The 17,936-nt window shown below is 46.7% G+C and overlaps 1 protein-coding gene across 1 annotated transcript in view; it reads left to right on the top strand.

The window, feature by feature from the left end:
- sgsm1a (small G protein signaling modulator 1a) overlaps positions 1–17,936 on the top strand; it is a 125,862-nt gene that overhangs the window by 60,028 nt on the left and 47,898 nt on the right. The window contains exons 11-15 of the mRNA XM_072247548.1: positions 3,046–3,175; positions 3,938–4,076; positions 6,478–6,542; positions 10,721–10,866; positions 14,160–14,288. Coding sequence (XP_072103649.1) covers positions 3,046–3,175; positions 3,938–4,076; positions 6,478–6,542; positions 10,721–10,866; positions 14,160–14,288 — 609 coding nt within the window. The remainder of the gene's footprint in view (positions 1–3,045; positions 3,176–3,937; positions 4,077–6,477; positions 6,543–10,720; positions 10,867–14,159; positions 14,289–17,936) is intronic.

Below are 17,936 nucleotides of genomic sequence, written 5' to 3'. Positions count from 1 at the left end.
GTTACTTTGGATTTCCGGCATCTGCAGACTTTCTTGTGTTTAGACAATTTGGAATATTGGGCTGGTCCTGGAGAGAATGAAAGGCTTAAGATTTGAGGAAGGTGTTGCTTTTGGGCGCGTACTCGATGGAAGGTAGCTGGCCGGTGGTGCAGTGGCATCCACACTGGACTTTCAGGCGAGTGGTCCCGGGTTCAGTTCCTGCCAGCTCCTTGCACGCTTTCTATCCGTGCTGGGTGGAGCATCAAGCTAGCAACTCGGCCTCGTAAAAAAACGGACAGAAATGCTAAAAAAACTGGCATGGTTGCTGGCCCGATGCACCACAAGGCATGGAAAGGAACGACGACCCAATGGAGAGGATGTTTCCGTTAGTAAGAGGGTCTAGGATCTGACGCACAGTCTCGGAATAAAAGGAGATATGAAAGAGATTTTTACAGCTATGGGCTGTAGAGGCCAAGCCATTGCTCGGTTCTTGATTGGTAAGGATGATAGACAGAAGGCAGGAGAATGGAGTTAAAAATAAGAAATTATGTCTGAATGCCAGATTTGGCTTGAAGAGTTAAATGGTATTTTGTCATTTTAGAATTGTAGCTTTCAATAATCTCATGTAAGTCTGTTTAGATTAGACTAGAGGGATCCCAGTAGATGAAGAAGCTTGAAAGAGCCACACTACCATTGGGAATGTTGGTTTTATTAGGAAATAGTTTGGAAACAGTGTTGCTTCCCATGGGGCTGAACTTTTCTAATCTCAGGAGTGCTGAACTGTCAGAGAGCAGAATACTGCCAGTGAAAGTGATGGTGCTGTGGACAAACTTCACCTGGGTGTGGGGACTGTCCAAGTACCGTTCACATCTACCCAGGTTCTAGAACTGAGGAAGTAGAATTTCCCTGCACTGGCACCCTGCACCTGCAAAGTCGAATCTTTGGTAACAAAAGTCTACAACATGTTTTCAGACTGTTTGCTCTTTTAACGTGATGCTAAGGACGGGCGCAGATGCTGTTACCCTCAAGGCAGAGGGAATTGGGTTCTTCTACACCGCAGCACAGTCACGAGGAAGCTTGCACTTTGTGGGCCAGCACATTGGCATAAAGCTTTACAGCCTCAGTTTTAAGATCGGGTCTCAATTGCCGCCACTGTCTGTAAGGTGTTTGTATATTCCAGCTTCCTCCCACAGTCCAAAAAATACGTATGGGTAAGGAATAGTAAGTTGTGGGCATGCTGTGTTGGTAGTGGCAACTCGTGTGAACTGCACAGTCTTGGACTGTGTTAGTCGTTGACACAAAAGACAAATTTTACTGTGTTGATGTACGTGTGACAAATAAAGCTAAGCTACTTTAAATCTTTAACCTACAAGAGATTGACCGAAGATGACATGACTAGCTGATACCCTCTCCAGTCATGGTGACGTAAGCTGATCTTTGCCTCATCCAACAGAAAATGCTGGAGGAACTCAACAGGCCAGGCAGCATCTATGGAAAAGAGTACAGTCGATGTTTCAGGCTGAGACCCTTTGGCAGGACTGAGTTCTCCCAGCATTTTGGGTGTGTTGCTCGGATTTCCAGCATCTGCTAATTTTCTCTTGTTCGTGCTTTGCCTCACCCAGTCTGCATTGACCATAAAACACCCATTAAGCCACACCTACATTTCCTTGCCCCACTCCTATCCACCAACAACCACTCCCCACCCCGTGCCCGCACTCTACCTCTCCCTCACACACTGCAAGCAATTTACGCTGATTGTTGTAACCACTACTGGCCAATTCATTAAAGTAGATTAGATGTGGAATCAATGACCAACACAATCCAGAGATGTACTGGGGGGTGGTCAGCCAGCAAGTGTCACCTCACTTCTGGTGAGCTTGCCCACAGCCCACAACTTACTAACCCCAACCTGTGCACCTTTGGTATGAGGGAGGAGGCTAGATGGGGTGCATTCATGCATTCATGGGGTGAACGTGCAAACTCCAGTGTACCTCGATCGTACAGCTGGCACTGCAAAGCCTTATACTAATCACCTCAAAACTGTCCCTCCCCTCTGTACCTCTCTATGTCTCCATGTGTGTAGGATGTAGGAAGAAATCCAATTTGACATGCGTTTTCCTGAAACCTTTTCTCTCAGATGCTTATCAACTTGTTCCAACGCCCACCCAGCAAGCTGCCCACCTCAATTCTCCTATCATCCACCTACACCAGTTAATCTACCAAACGGCACATCTCTGGTATGTAGGAAGAAACTAGAGCACTATAGGAAAAGCCATGCACTCACGGGGAGAACAAGAAGACTCCACACAGTAAGCGCATGGAATTAGGATTCCAGCCTGCTAGATTTGTATCACTACATTAACATTTACTGTATAATATGGAAAGGAGCTGAAAATTCTGAAAATATTCAAATTGTCCAGCAGCATCTGTAAGGAGATAATATTTCAGGTCAGTGACCATTAGTTGCAGAATGCCATCATCATCCAGGTTCTGTGATTTATTAAAGATTTAAAGATGAGTTTTATCTGTCACGTGTACGTCGAAACACACAATGAAATGTATCGTTTGCGTCAATGGCCAACACAGTCTGAGGATGCGCTGGGGGCAGCCCGCAAGTGTTGCCACGCTTATGGCACCAACTTAGCACGGCCACAACTTACTAACCCTAGCCCACATGGCTTTGGACTGTGGGAGGGAACCAGAGCACCCGGAGGAAACCCGCCCGTCACGAGGAGAACATGCAAACTCCTTACAGACGGCTGCGGGAATTGAACCACAGACTTACAGCGTTACCCTCTCTGCTATGATACTGTGCTGCCCTCTGTTAAATATCCTTCCATGCATATTCGGAGTTAGCAATAAGGAATTCATTGTGTGCATTATTGCCTTTTGAACTAATACAAGCTATTGTGTACATTTGCAGATTTAGGACTTTTATTCCCCTTTGTGTATAAAGGGAATTTAATGAAGAATATTGCAAATGTTGCTGAACTGTAGACTGGTCACTTTAAAAGCTCAGGCTGGCTTAGCTGGTCCAGTGGTACCTTTCTGTACTTTCGGTTCCAGGGCAAGGTCTTCCCAAAGCTGCGGAAAAGAAGCCCCCCGGGATCTGCCGAGTCCAACTCTGACAAAGAGGAGGAGGAGGCGACAGACTACGTTTTCAGAATCATCTTCCCAGGCACCAACCCCGAGATTGGTAAGTTATCACCAGGTGAGCCAGTCCCAAAGAGTCTGGTATTAGGTGGGTGAGGTATGAGTTGTTGGACTGCTGCTCACTGCTGGTATTCTTCCTGCAGGAATATGGTGTCTTTGGAACTAGACTGGTGTGGTCTCAAGTAACTGACGTCCAGGTCTGCTCAGAAGGAGGGTTCTTGCAAAGATGAGTTAGCCATTTCAGCCCAAAAGACCATATTCTATAACGTGGCTTATGAAGACAAGTGTTCTCAACCAGCGTATCTAGATCATAAGACATAGGAGCAGAATTAAGCCATCTGGCCCATCAAATCTGCTTTGCCATTCAATCATGGGCTGATTTATTATCCCTCTCAACCCCATGCTCCTGCAGTCTCCCCGTAGCCATAACCTTTGACTAATTAATTAAGTACCTACTAATAATTCTGAGAAAGTGAGTTGTTGAGCCGTTGAAAGTGAGTCAGCTTGTGGAAATAGTTCAGTGTTGAGGAGAGTGAAATTACCCTGGTGGTTGAAGGGTAGTAACTGTTCTGGAAGTTGGTGGAGTGGGACCTGAGGCTCCTGTTCCTCCTTCCCAGTGACAACAGCAAGAAGAGAGCATGGCCTGGATATTGCGCTTCCTTGATGATGGATGCTGCTTTCCTGTGTCAGCCCATGATCACGCTGTTCCCAGTGTTGCTTGCATCCTCTTCCTTGTGCTCGGTTGGTTCACTCCCTGGAGGCTGGCGGCTGGCGGCTTACGCTTGGTTCTTGTGTCTGGTTGCAGTACCGCAGGACTTGATGGACGTTCAGGGGGGCGGCATCCCTCTCATGTGGCAGCCGAATGTCCGGAAGTCCTCCTGCTCCTCGTGCTCCCAGAGCGGCTCGTCCGACGGCGGGCCATCCAATGGCTGCAATCACGAGAGGTACGGCGGGGAATGGAAAGTGTGGGGGGCTGGGGATGGGGTTGAATAGTAATGTTATAGATGGAATTCTCCACTGCTTGAGGGAACACCTGCACAGCTTCTTCGAGAGGTCTAGAAAAACTGGCCAGCATCTGTCTAGCTAGAGAGACAGCCCTTCGAGCTTGCACTGCCCAGTTACACTCGTATGACCAACTAACCTGTTATTTCCATTCATCTTTGGAATGTGGGAGGAAGAAGAAGGTACAAACTCCTTACAGATAGCGACAGGAATTGAACCTGGGTTGTTACACTAACTGTTACACTGGCGTGCCGCCCCTATAAAACAAAACATTAAATCCCACCTTGATGTAAAGCTTTGACCCAAAACGCTAACAGCTCTCCCCCTACCCACTCACACGTCCCCAACCCTGAGGTTGCCTCAGCAGATTGTTGCTAACCTTGCATCCTAAATGTATCATTCAGTGGTAGCACAGAGTGGTTAAGGTGGCCCTTCGCCCCTAGATCTATCTCACCTCCCAGCAGAGTGAGTCAAATACTTCCATTCCCCATCAGCACTGCAAATTATTCTCTCCCCATGTGCTTCTCCAATTCCCCTTCGAAGGCCCTGATTGACTTCTTCGATTCTTCCACTCCAGGGAGAGTTTGCAGTGGCCAACCAGAAATGTTGGGATGTCGGAGGAAACCGGAGCACCCGGAGGAAATCCCTCATGGCCACAGGGAGAATGTGCAGCCTCACACAGACAGTACCACTGTCACTGAGAGGCAGCAGCTCTTCCAGCCGCGACACTGGAGCACGCTGTGCAGTGTGTCGTGAATCACAAGGACACGTTTGTTCAGAACAGTTTGGCTCGCTCGGCCAGTGTCGGGCTATAAAATGATGGGTGGGGTGAGGGTGTTGAAGGATTGTTGAAGTCTTAGCCTGAACCTCATTTTAAGTTCAAATGTCAAAGTAAATTTATTATCAAAGTAGGTATAAGTTACCATGAACTACCTCATGATTCATTTTCTTACAGCATTTACAGGATAAATGTTGGCGTGTGGCCAAGTGGCTAAGGCATTTGTCTAGTGATTTGAAGGTCGCTAGTTCGAGCCTTGGCTGAGGCAGCGTGTTGTGTCCTTGAGCAAGGCACTTAACCACACATTGCTCTGCGACGACACCGGTGCCAAGCTGTATCGACCCTAGTGCCCTTCCCTTGGATAACATCGGTGGTATGGAGAGGGGAGACTTGTAGCATGGGCAACTGCTGGTCTTCCATACAACCTTGCCCAGGCCTGCGCCCTGGAAACCTTTCAAGGCGCAATCCATGGTCTCATGAGACTAACAGGTGCCTATAATTACAGGGTAAATGAAACACAATAGAGTTTTATGAAAAACTGTGCGTAAACAGACAAAGTCTGACAAACAGAATGGAAAAAGTAGGCATACTGGGCAAATGAAAGTAATACTGAGATCATGACTTGTAAAGAGTCCATGAAAGTGAGTCTGTAGGTAGTAGAATCAGTTCAGAGCAGTGGTGAGTGAACCCATCGTATCAGTAGAATCAGTTCAGAGCAGTGGTGAGTGAACCTATCCTATCCACACCGGGTCAAGACCCTGATGGTTTCAGGGTAACACTACTGAACTTGCTGGTGTGAGACCCTAGGCTTCTGTACCTCCTGCCCAATGGTGGCAGTGAGAAGAGTGGTTTTGTACTGATACAAGCCATGATGCTGTCTGCCCCTTCGATGTGATGATGCTTTTTCCAGTTCATGGGTTTAGTCAAAGTAAATTTATTACCAAATTACAAATATGTCACCATGGGATTCATTTTCTTGCAGACATTTATGGTGAAATAAAGAAACACAATGGAATTTATGAAAAACTACATAAACAAAGACTGACAAACAACCAGTGTGCTAAAGAAGACAAACTGTGCAAATAAAAACAAATAATACTGAGAAGACGAGTTGTAGAGTTCTTGAAAATAAGTCTGTAGGTTGTGGAATCTGTTCAGAGTAGTGGTGAGTGAAGTTATCCACACTGGTTCAAGAGCCTGATGGTTGTAGGGTAATAACTGTTCCCAAAACTAGTTGTGTGGGATCTAAGGCTCCTGTAATTAGCCCAAAGAGAACTCAGCCTGGATGGTGGGGGATTTGATGATGGATGCTGCTTTCTTGTGCCAGCACTCCTTGTGAATGTACTCAATGGTGGGGAGAGCTTTGCCTGTATTGGACGTGGCAGTATCCACCACTTCCTACAGACTTCTCTGTTCCTGGGAAATCCATTCCAGGCCATGATACAACCAGTCAGGATATTCTCCACTGTGCATCTATAGAGGTTCAAGGTGACATGCCGAAACTTGTAAGAAAATAGAGGCAAACAAAGTAGAGTTGCTGTGATCTTTCTCCATTTTCCCACCAGGACACCTCTGAAGATGCTTTGCGACAACATGAAGTACCAGATCCTGTCCAGAGCATTCTATGGATGTATGTTCAAAGTTATCAAAGTACATATATGTCAACTTATAAAACCCTGGGATTCACTGTCCTGTGGGCATACTCAATAAATCCAAAATAGAATAATAACCTTAACAGAATCAATGAAAAACCGCCCAACTTGTGTGTTCAACCAATGTGCAAAAGATGACTAACTGTGCAAATACAAAAAGAAAGAAATAATTATAAAAATAAATAAGCAATAACTATGGAGAACATAAGATGGCCTTGAAAATGAGTCCATAGATTGTGGGAACATTTCAATGATGGGGCAAGTGAAGTTAAGTGAAGTTATCCCCTCTGGTTCAGGATCCTGATAGCTGAGGGGTAGTAATTGTTCGTGAAGCTGGTGGTGTGGGTCCTGAGGCTCCTGTACCTTCTTCCTGATGGCAGCAGTGAGAAGAGAGCATGTCCTGGGTGGTGGGGGTCCCTAACGATGGATGCTGTTTCTTTACGACAGCACTCCATGTAGATGTGCTCATTGGTGGGGAGGGCTGGTACGTACTTGGGCAGTGGGGGCCCCTGATGATGGATGCTGCTTTGATGTCCTTCCTTGAGTTCAGTGCATTGAGCTCCCAGTTCTGTCACTCTGTCTTTCAGTTTGCAAAGCAACGTCCTGTTTTCCAGTTATTTTGGCCTTTTCCACAAGGAAATTAACTGGATTCCTCTGCCTAGCGGAACTTGTCCTCACTCTCAATAATTTCTCCTTCGGCTCCTCCCACTTCTTTCAAACAAAAGGTATAGCCATGGACACTGGCATGGGTACCATCTCTGCCTGCATTTTTGTCGGCTACATGGAATAGTCTATGTTCCAAGCCTATTCTGCACCTATGTGGATCTCATCAACTTCGTCAACTTTGTCTCCCCTTCCACCCTGCCCTGAAATTTACCTGGTCCATTTCCGACACCTCCCTCCATTTCTCGATCTCTCTGTCTGACTGTGGAGGCAGCTTTTCTCCTGATATCTATTATAAACCCATGGACTCTCTCAGCTACCTGGACGATACCTCTACCCACTCCATTACTTGTAAAAACGCCATCCCCTTCTCTCAACTCCTCTGTCTCAGCTGCATCTGCTCTCAGGATGAGGCTTTTCATTCCAGAACTAAGGAGATGTCCTCCTTCTTCAAAGGAAGGGGCTTCCCTTCCTCCACCATCAGTGCTGCCCTCAACTGCATCTCTTCCATCTTCTATTTCGCGCACATCTCTCACCCTGTACTCCCACCACCCCACCAGGGATAGGGTTCCTCTTGTTTTCACCTACCAATCCACCAACCTCCCTGTCCGGCATATAATTGGAAAACCTACAGCACAATACAGGCCCTTCGTCCCACAAAGCTGTGCCGAACATGTCCTTACCCTAGTACTACCTAAGCTTACCCATAGCCCTCTATTCGTCTAAGCTCCATGTACCTATCCAGGAGTCTCTTAAAAGACCCTATCATTTCCACCTCCACCACTGCCACTGGCAGCCCATTCCATGCACTCACCACTTCCTGCGTAAAAAAACTTGCCCCTGACATCTCCTTTGTACCTAGTTCCAAGCACCTTAAAACTATGCCCGCTCATGCTAGCCATTTCAGCCCTGGGAAAAAGTCTTTGACTATCCACATGATCAATGCCTCGCATTATTTTGTACACCTCTATCAGGTCACCTCTCATCTTCCGTCGCTCCAAGGCAAAAAGGCCGAGTTCACTCAACCTGTTTTCATAAGGTATGCTCCCCAATCTAGGCAACATCCTTGTAAATATCTTCTGCACCCGTTCTATGGTTTCCACATCTTTCCTGTAGTGAGGCAACCAGAATTGAGCACAGTACTCCAAGTGGGGTCTGACCAGGGTCCTATATAGCTGCAACATTACCTCTTGGCTCTTAAACTCAGTCCCACGATTGATGAAGGGCAATGCAGAGTCAACCTGCGTAGCAGTTTTGAGTGTCCTATGGACTCGGACCCCAAGATCCCTCTGATCCTCCACACTGCCAAGAGTCTTACCATTAATACTGCATTCTGCCATCGTATTTGACCTACCATTCTCCATAACTTCTGTCATCTCCAACTGAATCCCACCACCAAGCACATCTTTCCCTCCCCCACTTTCTACTACACAGGGATTGCTCCCTATGTGACTCCCTCGTCCATTCATCCCTCCCCACTGATCTTCCTCCTGGCAGTTATCCTTGCAAACAGAACAAGTGCTATACCTGCCCCAACACCTCCTCCCTCACTACCATTCAGGGTCTCAAACAGTCCTTCTGGGTGAGGCGGCACTTCACTTGCGAGTCTGTTGGGGTCATCTACCGTATCTGGTGCTCCCTGTGTGGCCTCCTGTATATTGGTGAGACCCGATGTAGATTGGGAGTCTGCTTTGCCGAGCACTGACCACCCATTTTAATTCCACTTCCTATTCCCATTCCGACATGTCAGTCCATGGTCTCCTCTACTTCCGCGATGAGGCCACACTCAGGTTGGAGGAGCAACATCTTATATTCCATCTGGGTAGCCTCCAACCACATGGCATGAACATCGATTTGTCGAACTTGCGGTAATGCCCCCCCCCACACTCACCATTCCCTTTTCCCTCTCACACCTTCTCTTACCCGCCCATCACCTCCCTCTGGTGCCCCACCCGCTTCCCTTTCATGGCTTTCTGCCCTCTGCTGTCAGATTCCCCCTTCTCCAGCCCTGTAGCTCTTTCACCAATGGACTTCCCAGCCCTTTACTTCACCCCTCTGCCTCTGCTGGTTTCACCTATCCCCTACTACCTGGTATTTCTCTGACCTTTTTACTCTGACTTCTCATCTTTTTTCTCCAGTCCTGATGAAAGGTCTCGGCCTGAGCCGCCGACTGTTGACTCTTTTCCATAGGTGCTGCCTGGCCTGTTGATTTCTTCCAACGTTTTTTGTGTGTTGCTTGGATGCGAAGAGTTTTTGCAAGTAAGGGTTGGCACAGTGCTGCAGTGAGCGGAGCTGCTGCCTTATAGCTCCAGCGACCCGATTCAATCCTGTGCAATCAAGTCGGAGAGTTAATTTCTCCCACATATCAAGGACGTGCGGATGGGTGGGTGGATTAATTTCTTCCATGTTACCAGGGATGTCGGGGTCGGAGGGTTAATTTCTCCCACATTACCAGGGACATGGGGGGGTCGGAGGTGAATTTCTCCCACATTACCAGGGATGTGGGGGCTAGAGGGTTAATTTCTCCCCCATTACTAGGGACATGGGAGTCGGAGGGTTAGTTTCTCCCACATTACCAGGGATGTGGGGGCTGGAGGGTTAATTTCTCCCACATTACCAGGGATGTGAGTTAATTGGCTGCTGTACATTGCTCCCCCCATGTGTAGGTGAATGGTGAAATCGGGGGGACATTGATGGGAACGTAGGGAATAAAAACGGGGTTAGTCCAGTCCATGAAGTAATATTGTAAACCCCTGGTTAGACCACACCTGTGCTCACATCATTATAGGAAGGAAGTGGAAGCTTTAGAGAGGGTGCAGAAGTGATTTACCAGGACGCTGTCTGGATTGGGGAGCATGTCTTATGTGTACAGGTTGAGCGAGCTAGGGCTTTTCTCTTTGGGATGAAGGAGAATGAGAGGTGATTTGATCGAGGTGTACAAGATGAAAAGAAGCATAAATCAAGCGGACAGCCAGAAACTTTTTCTCACGGCAGAAATGACTAATATGAAGGGACATAATTTTAAGGCGTTTGGAGGAAAGGTCAAGGTAGTTTTTTAATAGAGAGTGGGTAGGTGTATGGAACACTCTGCCAGGAGTTGTGGTAGAGGCAGATACATTAGTACAGTTAAGAAACGTTAGATTGGCACGTGGATGAAAGTAAAATGGAGAAATGCATTTCTATGCAGGATGGAAGAGTTAGGTCGGACTTTGAGTAGGTTAAAGGGTTGGCACAGTATCATGGGTTGAAGGTGTTGTACTGTTCTATCTGTCCGTTTGCACAGGGAGCTCACCCTGAGCACATTGTATGCTGGCGTTGACACATTGTGCTTTGCGTCTGAAATTGATCGGGTTGAGGTCGGTTGGAATGGCGGTCTGAAGGAGGGTAGGATGCACTGATGTGATTGTACAACACATCTAATGCTACTGACTGGGGATGGAAATGTAAATGCAACTGTCGACTCAGAGCTCCTGTGCCTTGTTCTGCTTCTCAGGGCTCGCCTACTGCAGGCACCTGTCCACTGTGAGGACGCACCTGTCCGCACTCGTCAACCACACCATCATCAGTCCAGTGGCGCCCTCCAACGCAGGCTGTGGCCTCACCAGAGAGATTTGGCACAGCTTCCTCCAGGACAGAAGGGTGAGTGGCGAAGGAGGGGCAGAAACGAGCTTGTAGAGCAGAGTCAGATCGGCCCTTTGGACCTGACCAGCACTTAATATCTTTCTTTGGACCTTGAGGGTCTCCATGTTTGTTTGGTAGGGTATTGGCTGTGTGGGTAGATGAAGGGTAGAGATGATGACGAAATGGGGAGAAATTGGGTAATTCATGTTGCGATTATATAAAACATTGTTCAGACGCACTGGCCATTTTATTAGATACACCTGTACACCTCGCTAAAGCAAACATCCAGTCAACCATGTGACAGCAACTGAATGTATAAAAGCATGCAGACATGGTCAAGAGGTTCAGTTGTTCAGACCAAACTTCAGAACGGGGAAGAAATGGGATCTAAGTGACTTTGACTGTGGAATGAGAGAGGACAGAAGATATTGGTTGAAGCTGACAGGAAGATTGGCCAGATTGGTTGAAGCTGACAGGAAGGTGACAGTAACTCAAATAACCATGCGTTACTGTAGTGATGTGCAGAAGAGCATCTCTGAATGCACAACACACTGAACCTTGAAGTGGATGGGCTACAGCAGCAGAAGACCATGACTATACACTAGGTGGCCACTTTATTGGGTACAGGAGGTGCGGGAGGTGCCTAATAAAGTGGCCCCTGAGTGTACATTGAAACTGGAATATAAAACAGTACCACACAGTGTAGGCCCTCTGGCCCACAATGTTGTGCCAGTCTTTTAAACCTGGAAATGGGATCTCTGCATACAGACATCATCGGATGCTCTCCTGACAAACATACAAAACTGTGCAAAAGTCAGAATTAGAATTGGAATCGGGATCAGGTTTATCATCACCGGCATGTAATGTGAAATTTGTTAACTTAGCAGCAGCAGTTCAATGTAATACATAATCTAGCAGAGAAAAAAATAATAAAATAAAAATAATAATACATAAACAAGTAAGTCAGTTACATATATTGAATACGCAAACAACAGGAATTCTGCAGATGCTGGAAATTCAAGCAACACACATCAAAGTTGCTGGTGAATGCAGCAGGCCAGGCAGCATCTCTAGGAAGAGGTGCAGTGGACGTTTCAGGCCGAGACCCTTCGTCAGGACGAACGACAAAGTTAGTCCTGACGAAGGGTCTCGGCCTGAAACGTCGACTGCACCTCTTCCTAGAGATGCTGCCTGGCCTGCTGCGTTCACCAGCAACTTTGATGTGTTTTACATATATTGAATAGATTTTTTAAAACATGCAAAAACAGAAATACTGTATATTAAAAAAAGTAAGGTAGTGTCCAAGGGTTCAATGTCCATGTAGGAATCGGATGGCAGAGGGGAAGAAGCTGTTCCTGAATCACTGAGTGTGTGTCTTCAGGCTTCTGTACCTCCTACCTGATGGTAACAGTGAGAAAAGGGCATGCCCTGGGTGCTGGAGGTCCTTAATAATGGACACTACCTTCCTGAGACACCGCTCCCTAAAGATGTTTTGGGTACTTTGTAGGCTAATTCCCAGGATGGAGCTGACTAGATTTACAACCCTCTGCAGCTTCTTTCGGTCCTGTGCAGTAGCCCCTCCATACCAGACAGTGATGCAGCCTGTCTGAATGCTCTCCACGGTACAACTATAGAAGTTTTTGAGTGTATTTGTTGTCATGCCAAATCTCTTCAAACTCCTAATGAAGTATAGCTGCTGTCTTGCCTTCTTTATAACTGCATTGATATGTTGGGACCAGGTTAGATCCTCAGAGATCTTGACACCCAGGAACTTGAAACTGCTCGCTCTCTCCACTTTTGATCCCTCTATGAGGATTGGTATGTGTTCCTTCATCTTACTCTCCCTGAAGTCCACAATCAGCTCTTTCGTCTTACTGACGTTGAGTGCCAGGTCGTTGCCGCGGCATGTATATACGTATAAAGTCATGTGTGTAGCTAGGATGCCTAAGATTTTTGCACAGTAGTCAACGTGAGACGGAGAGCGAGTTTGTAAATCTGGCGGGAGCAAAGGATGTTGGGAATGGTGAGGGTGGAGTGCTACCGGAGGGGTGTGGGACGGGTGGCAGAGAAGGAGTGCCGGGGCGTGGGGGTGGTGCAGGTACAGACACACCCAGCCCTGAGACAATAGGCGAAGTCATTTGATTCCAAACAATTGGTTTATTGATCATTACAAGATGTGCCTCTGGTGCTTCCCGCTCTCTCCTCTCTCCCTTCCTCCTTTCCCAACCATGATTCGTGGCTCCTTGCCCCCTTCCCACTCTCAGTCCCAAGTAGAGACCCGTATCAGAATCAGGTTGATCATCACTCACATATGTCATGAAATCCGTTTAATTTTTTGTGGTAGCAGTGCAGTGCAGTACATAAAATCACCCTAACTATATCGATATACCGAAGACAGAAATGTACAGGTTATTTCATCACAACAGTACATCGAGGTCGTACTTGGGATCACCAATAATACCACGGTCAGTTGCAGAAAATGTGCAGTGGAGACGGGCAGTAAGGTGCGAGGGCCATGATGAGGTCAAGAGTCCATCCTGCCATACAAGAGGTCCTTTCAGTAATCTTAGAACAGCGGTATAGAAGCGCTCCTTGAGCCTGGTGTTAAGTGGTTGCCAGAGTTTGTATCTTCTTCCCAGTAGGAGGGGGACAAGAGTGAATGTTTGCCTGACACAAGGGTACAGTGGGTGTGGAATGAAGCCAGAAATACTGGGTTTGTTAATGGGATCAGTACAGTTACACCCAGAAATGCCAGGCTCGATTACCAGCGATGGTGGTGGAGGTGGATATGATAGGGTCTTTTAAGAGACTCCTGGACAGGTACATGGAGCTCAGAAAAATAGGGGGCTATGGGTAACCCTAGGTAATTTCAGAGGTAAGGACATGTTCAGCACAGCTTTGTGGGCCGAAGGGCCTGTATCGTGCTGTAGATTTTCTATATTTCTATGATAATGGGATCGGTGCAATTACACCCAGAAATACGGGGCTTGATAATAGGATCGGTGCTGTTTCACCCAGAAATACCGGGTTCAATAATGGAATCGGTGCTGTTTCACCCAGAAATCTTTGCTTAGCCCAGGTAAGGTTAGAACTTGATAACCTGACATTGTTTTCATTCCAATGATAAGCCATCCAGTTTCTAGACCGAGGAATAATTGCATATTTTTCCTGATCAGGGGATCTACATGTAAGGTTTCCAAGCATTAACCTTTGTGGTTATGGGAAGGGGGGAGGCATTCAGTGTTGACTTTTGCCCCATGACGAGATTGAAGAAATAATGAGGTGTGCTCCTTCTTTATACAAAACTGCAGAGCTACGAGGAACAGGAGCTGCTGCGACTCATTTACTATGGAGGAATTGAGGCGGAGATTCGGAAGGAAGTGTGGCCATTCCTCCTGGGACACTACCAGTTTGGGATGAACGACGCGGAGAGGAAAGAGGTCAGTAGTTAAGAAGCACCTTGTGCTGTTTAGCCACCAAAACAGGGCTGTTAAATGCTTGGGACTGGTTTTCCAGTCTTCCCTTGGTGGACGTAACAAATCTTTTACAGTGGATTAACTATGGCAAAATTAATCCTTACCTTTAGTTCCATTGTGATCCTTTGAGTGCAAACGCCTCTCATTGCTACTAATGGCAAATTAGTGACAATGCTTAGAAAAGTTTTGCTTTGATTTTGTCCAGGTTGTCGATCAAAGTTCAAAGTAGATTTATTATCTAAGTACTTATACGTCACCATCTACTACCTTGAGATCCATTTTCTTGCGGACAAATACAATAGAACAAAGAAATACAGTAGAATCAATGAGAAACTACCCACAAAGACTGACAAACAACCAACGTACAAAAGAAGACAAACTGTGCAAATTAAATAACATATAAATAATACTGAGAACAAGAGATGTAGAGCAGGGGTCCCCAACCTTTTTTGCACTGCGGACCGGTTTAATATTGACAATATTCTTGCGGACCGGCCGACCAGGGTGGGGGGGGGAGGGGTGGGGGGGGGTTGCCAACGAACAAGAGTAGCAGTCAAATGCATTGTTTACCCAAAAGACTACAATGACCATGAAGCCTTGCGCGGGCACCAATGCGCATGCACGTCGTGACCTGCCGATTCCTTCCCCCCCCCACCCCCCGAGCAAATCCTTTTTGGCGATTCTGTTCGTGGGGGTGGGTGTTAATCACTACCGGAATATAGGTGATAAGTGGGTAATACACTCAATTTTGTTTCTAAAAAGCTTTATCTAACGAATTTAATATTAAACACAGCGCAAATTTTCCTCGCATGGATATAATGATAAGTCAATTATCAGGGGAGCTTGAAGTAAGTGTTGAACGAACTTCCAGTAGAAGTGGCAGAAGCAGGTTCGATACAATCATTTACAGAAAAATTGGATAGGTATATGGACAGGAAAGGAATGGAGGGTTATGGGCTGAGTGTAGGTCAGTGAGACTAGGTGAGATTAGCGTTTGGCGGGACTAGGTGAGAGTAGCGTTCGGCACGGACTAGAAGGGGAGAGATGGCCCGTTTCCGTACTGTAATTGTTATATGGTTATATAGGTCACTTATAAGTCAATAGCATCATAACATTTTAAGTAATATTTGGATATTAAACGCCCAGCAAATATTTTCCCTGTATGACTGTATAAAATCATTGCAACACACCAATATCGCTGAATCAATGGAAGCCCTGGGGTGATGGGAGACAGCGATACTCGAAGGGGGTTCCTGATGTCCAGTCTATTCCGCAGTTTAGTTTTCGTTGCATTCATTGCAGAAAACTCCGCTTTGCAGACAAATGTTGGAAATGGATGCAACGTTTTCAGTGCTTTCGTGGCTATCTCAGGATATTTAGCCTTGACTTTGATCCAAAATGCCGGCAGAGATGTTATGTCAAACATACTTTTCAGCCCGTCGTCATTTGCAAGCTCGAGGAGTTGATCGCCTTCCCGCCCTGACACGGATGACGCGCAGGTCATGACCTCGCATGTGTAATGGCTGATCAGTGGCCATGACAGGGAATGAGGAAAGGTGCAGCTGACCAAATCATATCGCTTCCTCGCGGCCCGGTAGTGCATGCTGTGCGGCCCGGTGGTTGGGGACCGCTGATGCAGAGTCCTTGAAAGTGAGTCTATGGCTTCTGTACCTCCTTCCTGAAGGCAGCAATGAGAAGAAAGGATGGCCTGGACGTTGGGGGTCCTTGGTGATGGATACTGCTCTCGTTTGGCAGTGCTCCACATTAGTGTGCTCAATGGTGGGGGGGGGATTGAGCCTCCTCTTTAAGGCTGCTGCTTATGTAATGTCTCCCTAAAGGACTCAACACTTTCACCATGGGGAAAGAGGTGAGAAAAGCAGTATTTCATGTATGAAGCTTTTGATGGAGATTGGATTTACTCCTGCTGTACTAAGCAGATGTCCTCCCCCTTCTCTCAGCCAAGGTTACAATATTTATAGCATATTTAATGTAATTAAGCACAAGAAGTAGGTTCAGGCCGTACATCTTCTCCAGCTGCTTTACTGCACCATGGTTGAACTTTAAGTCTCTGTTCCTGGTGGATACACGTATCTTTTATTTTCGTTTTTAGGATCCAGGCAAGGCCACCGATTGTTGCACATCCCCAACAGCCCCTCACAGCCAGTGAAGAGCATTGATGGCTCAGGGCCTGCGCTTGCTGAAGTTGAGAAGAATGAGGGAGGATCTCATTGAAACCTATTGAATATTGAAAGGCCTGGATAGAGTGGATGTGTAGAGGATGTTTCTCCAGCGGAGAAGTCCAGGACCAGAGAGCACAGCCTCAGAGAAGAGGGACATTCCTTTAGAACAGAGATGGAAAGGAATTTATTTAGCCAGATGGAAGTGAATCTGTGCAATTAGTTGTCACAGGCAGCTGTGGAGGCAAATTCTTTATATTTAAGGCAGAGGTTGATAGATTCTTGATTAGTCAGGGCATCAAAGGTTATGGGAGAAGGCAGGAGAATGGGATTGAGAGGGATAATAAATCAGCCATGATGGAATGTCAGAGTAAACTGGATGGGTCAATTGGTCTATATTCTGCTCTTGTGTCTTATGGTCACGAAGTGGTGGTGGTGAGCCTTTTTAATCTCTGGAAGAGATGCTCCCCCAATGCTCTCTGTGAAAGTGTTCCAGGATTTGGACACAGTGACAAAGTAACTAACCAGACACTGTGGGGAAACACCTACCAGGAATCCATAGAGATAGAAATATGCAAATGGAAATGGAGGTGGATTGGCTACAGCTCGAGGAAGCTGACCAACAACATCACTAGGCAGGCATTGAAATGGAATCCCCAAGGAAAGAGGAAAAATGGACGTCCAAAGTACACATAGAAGAGAGACGTCGTGGCCAAAATTTGACCATGGGGACACTCCTGGTCCACTCTCGACAAACTGGCTCAGAACAGAGGTTGATGGAGGTGGGAGGTCCTCGATGGCCTACTGGGAGCTAACGGCCCAATAAGAAGATAATGAAGTACTGGCGATGTATTTACAAACTTGAAGGGAAGCTGTGGGTGGTCGTGTCCTCATGTACTTGCTGCCTTTGCCCTGCTGGTTGCTAGAGGTCATCAGAGGTCATATCTCAGAACATAGAACACTGCAGCACAGTACAAACCCTTCGGCCCATGATGTCGCGCCAACTTTTTAACGTCCTCTAAGATCAATCCTCCATTTTTCTATCATCCATGTGCTTATCTAAGAGTTTCTTAAATGCCCGAATGTATCTGCTTCTGGCACCACTGCTGTGAGCACTTCCCTCACACCTACCATTCTCTGTGTAAAAAACTTCTCTGACATCCTCCCCTTCTACTTACAATAGACAATAGGTGCAGAAGTAGACTATTCGGCCCTTCAAGCCTGCACCGCCATTCTGAGATCATGGCTGATCATCTACTATCAATACCCGGTTCCTGCCTTGTCCTCATAACCCTTGATTCCCCTATCCATAAGATACCTATCTAGCTCCTTCTTGAAAGCATCCAGAGAATTGACCTCCACTGCCTTGTGAGGCAGCGCATTCCATACCTCCACAACTCTCTGGGAGAAGAAGTTCCTCCTCAACTCTGTCCTA

This window comes from Mobula birostris, chromosome 31 (genome assembly GCF_030028105.1).
Source record: "Mobula birostris isolate sMobBir1 chromosome 31, sMobBir1.hap1, whole genome shotgun sequence".
NCBI lineage: Eukaryota > Metazoa > Chordata > Chondrichthyes > Myliobatiformes > Myliobatidae > Mobula > Mobula birostris.
The sequence above is the reverse complement of the archived record's forward strand: the minus strand, read 5'-3'. Positions and strand labels throughout refer to the sequence as shown.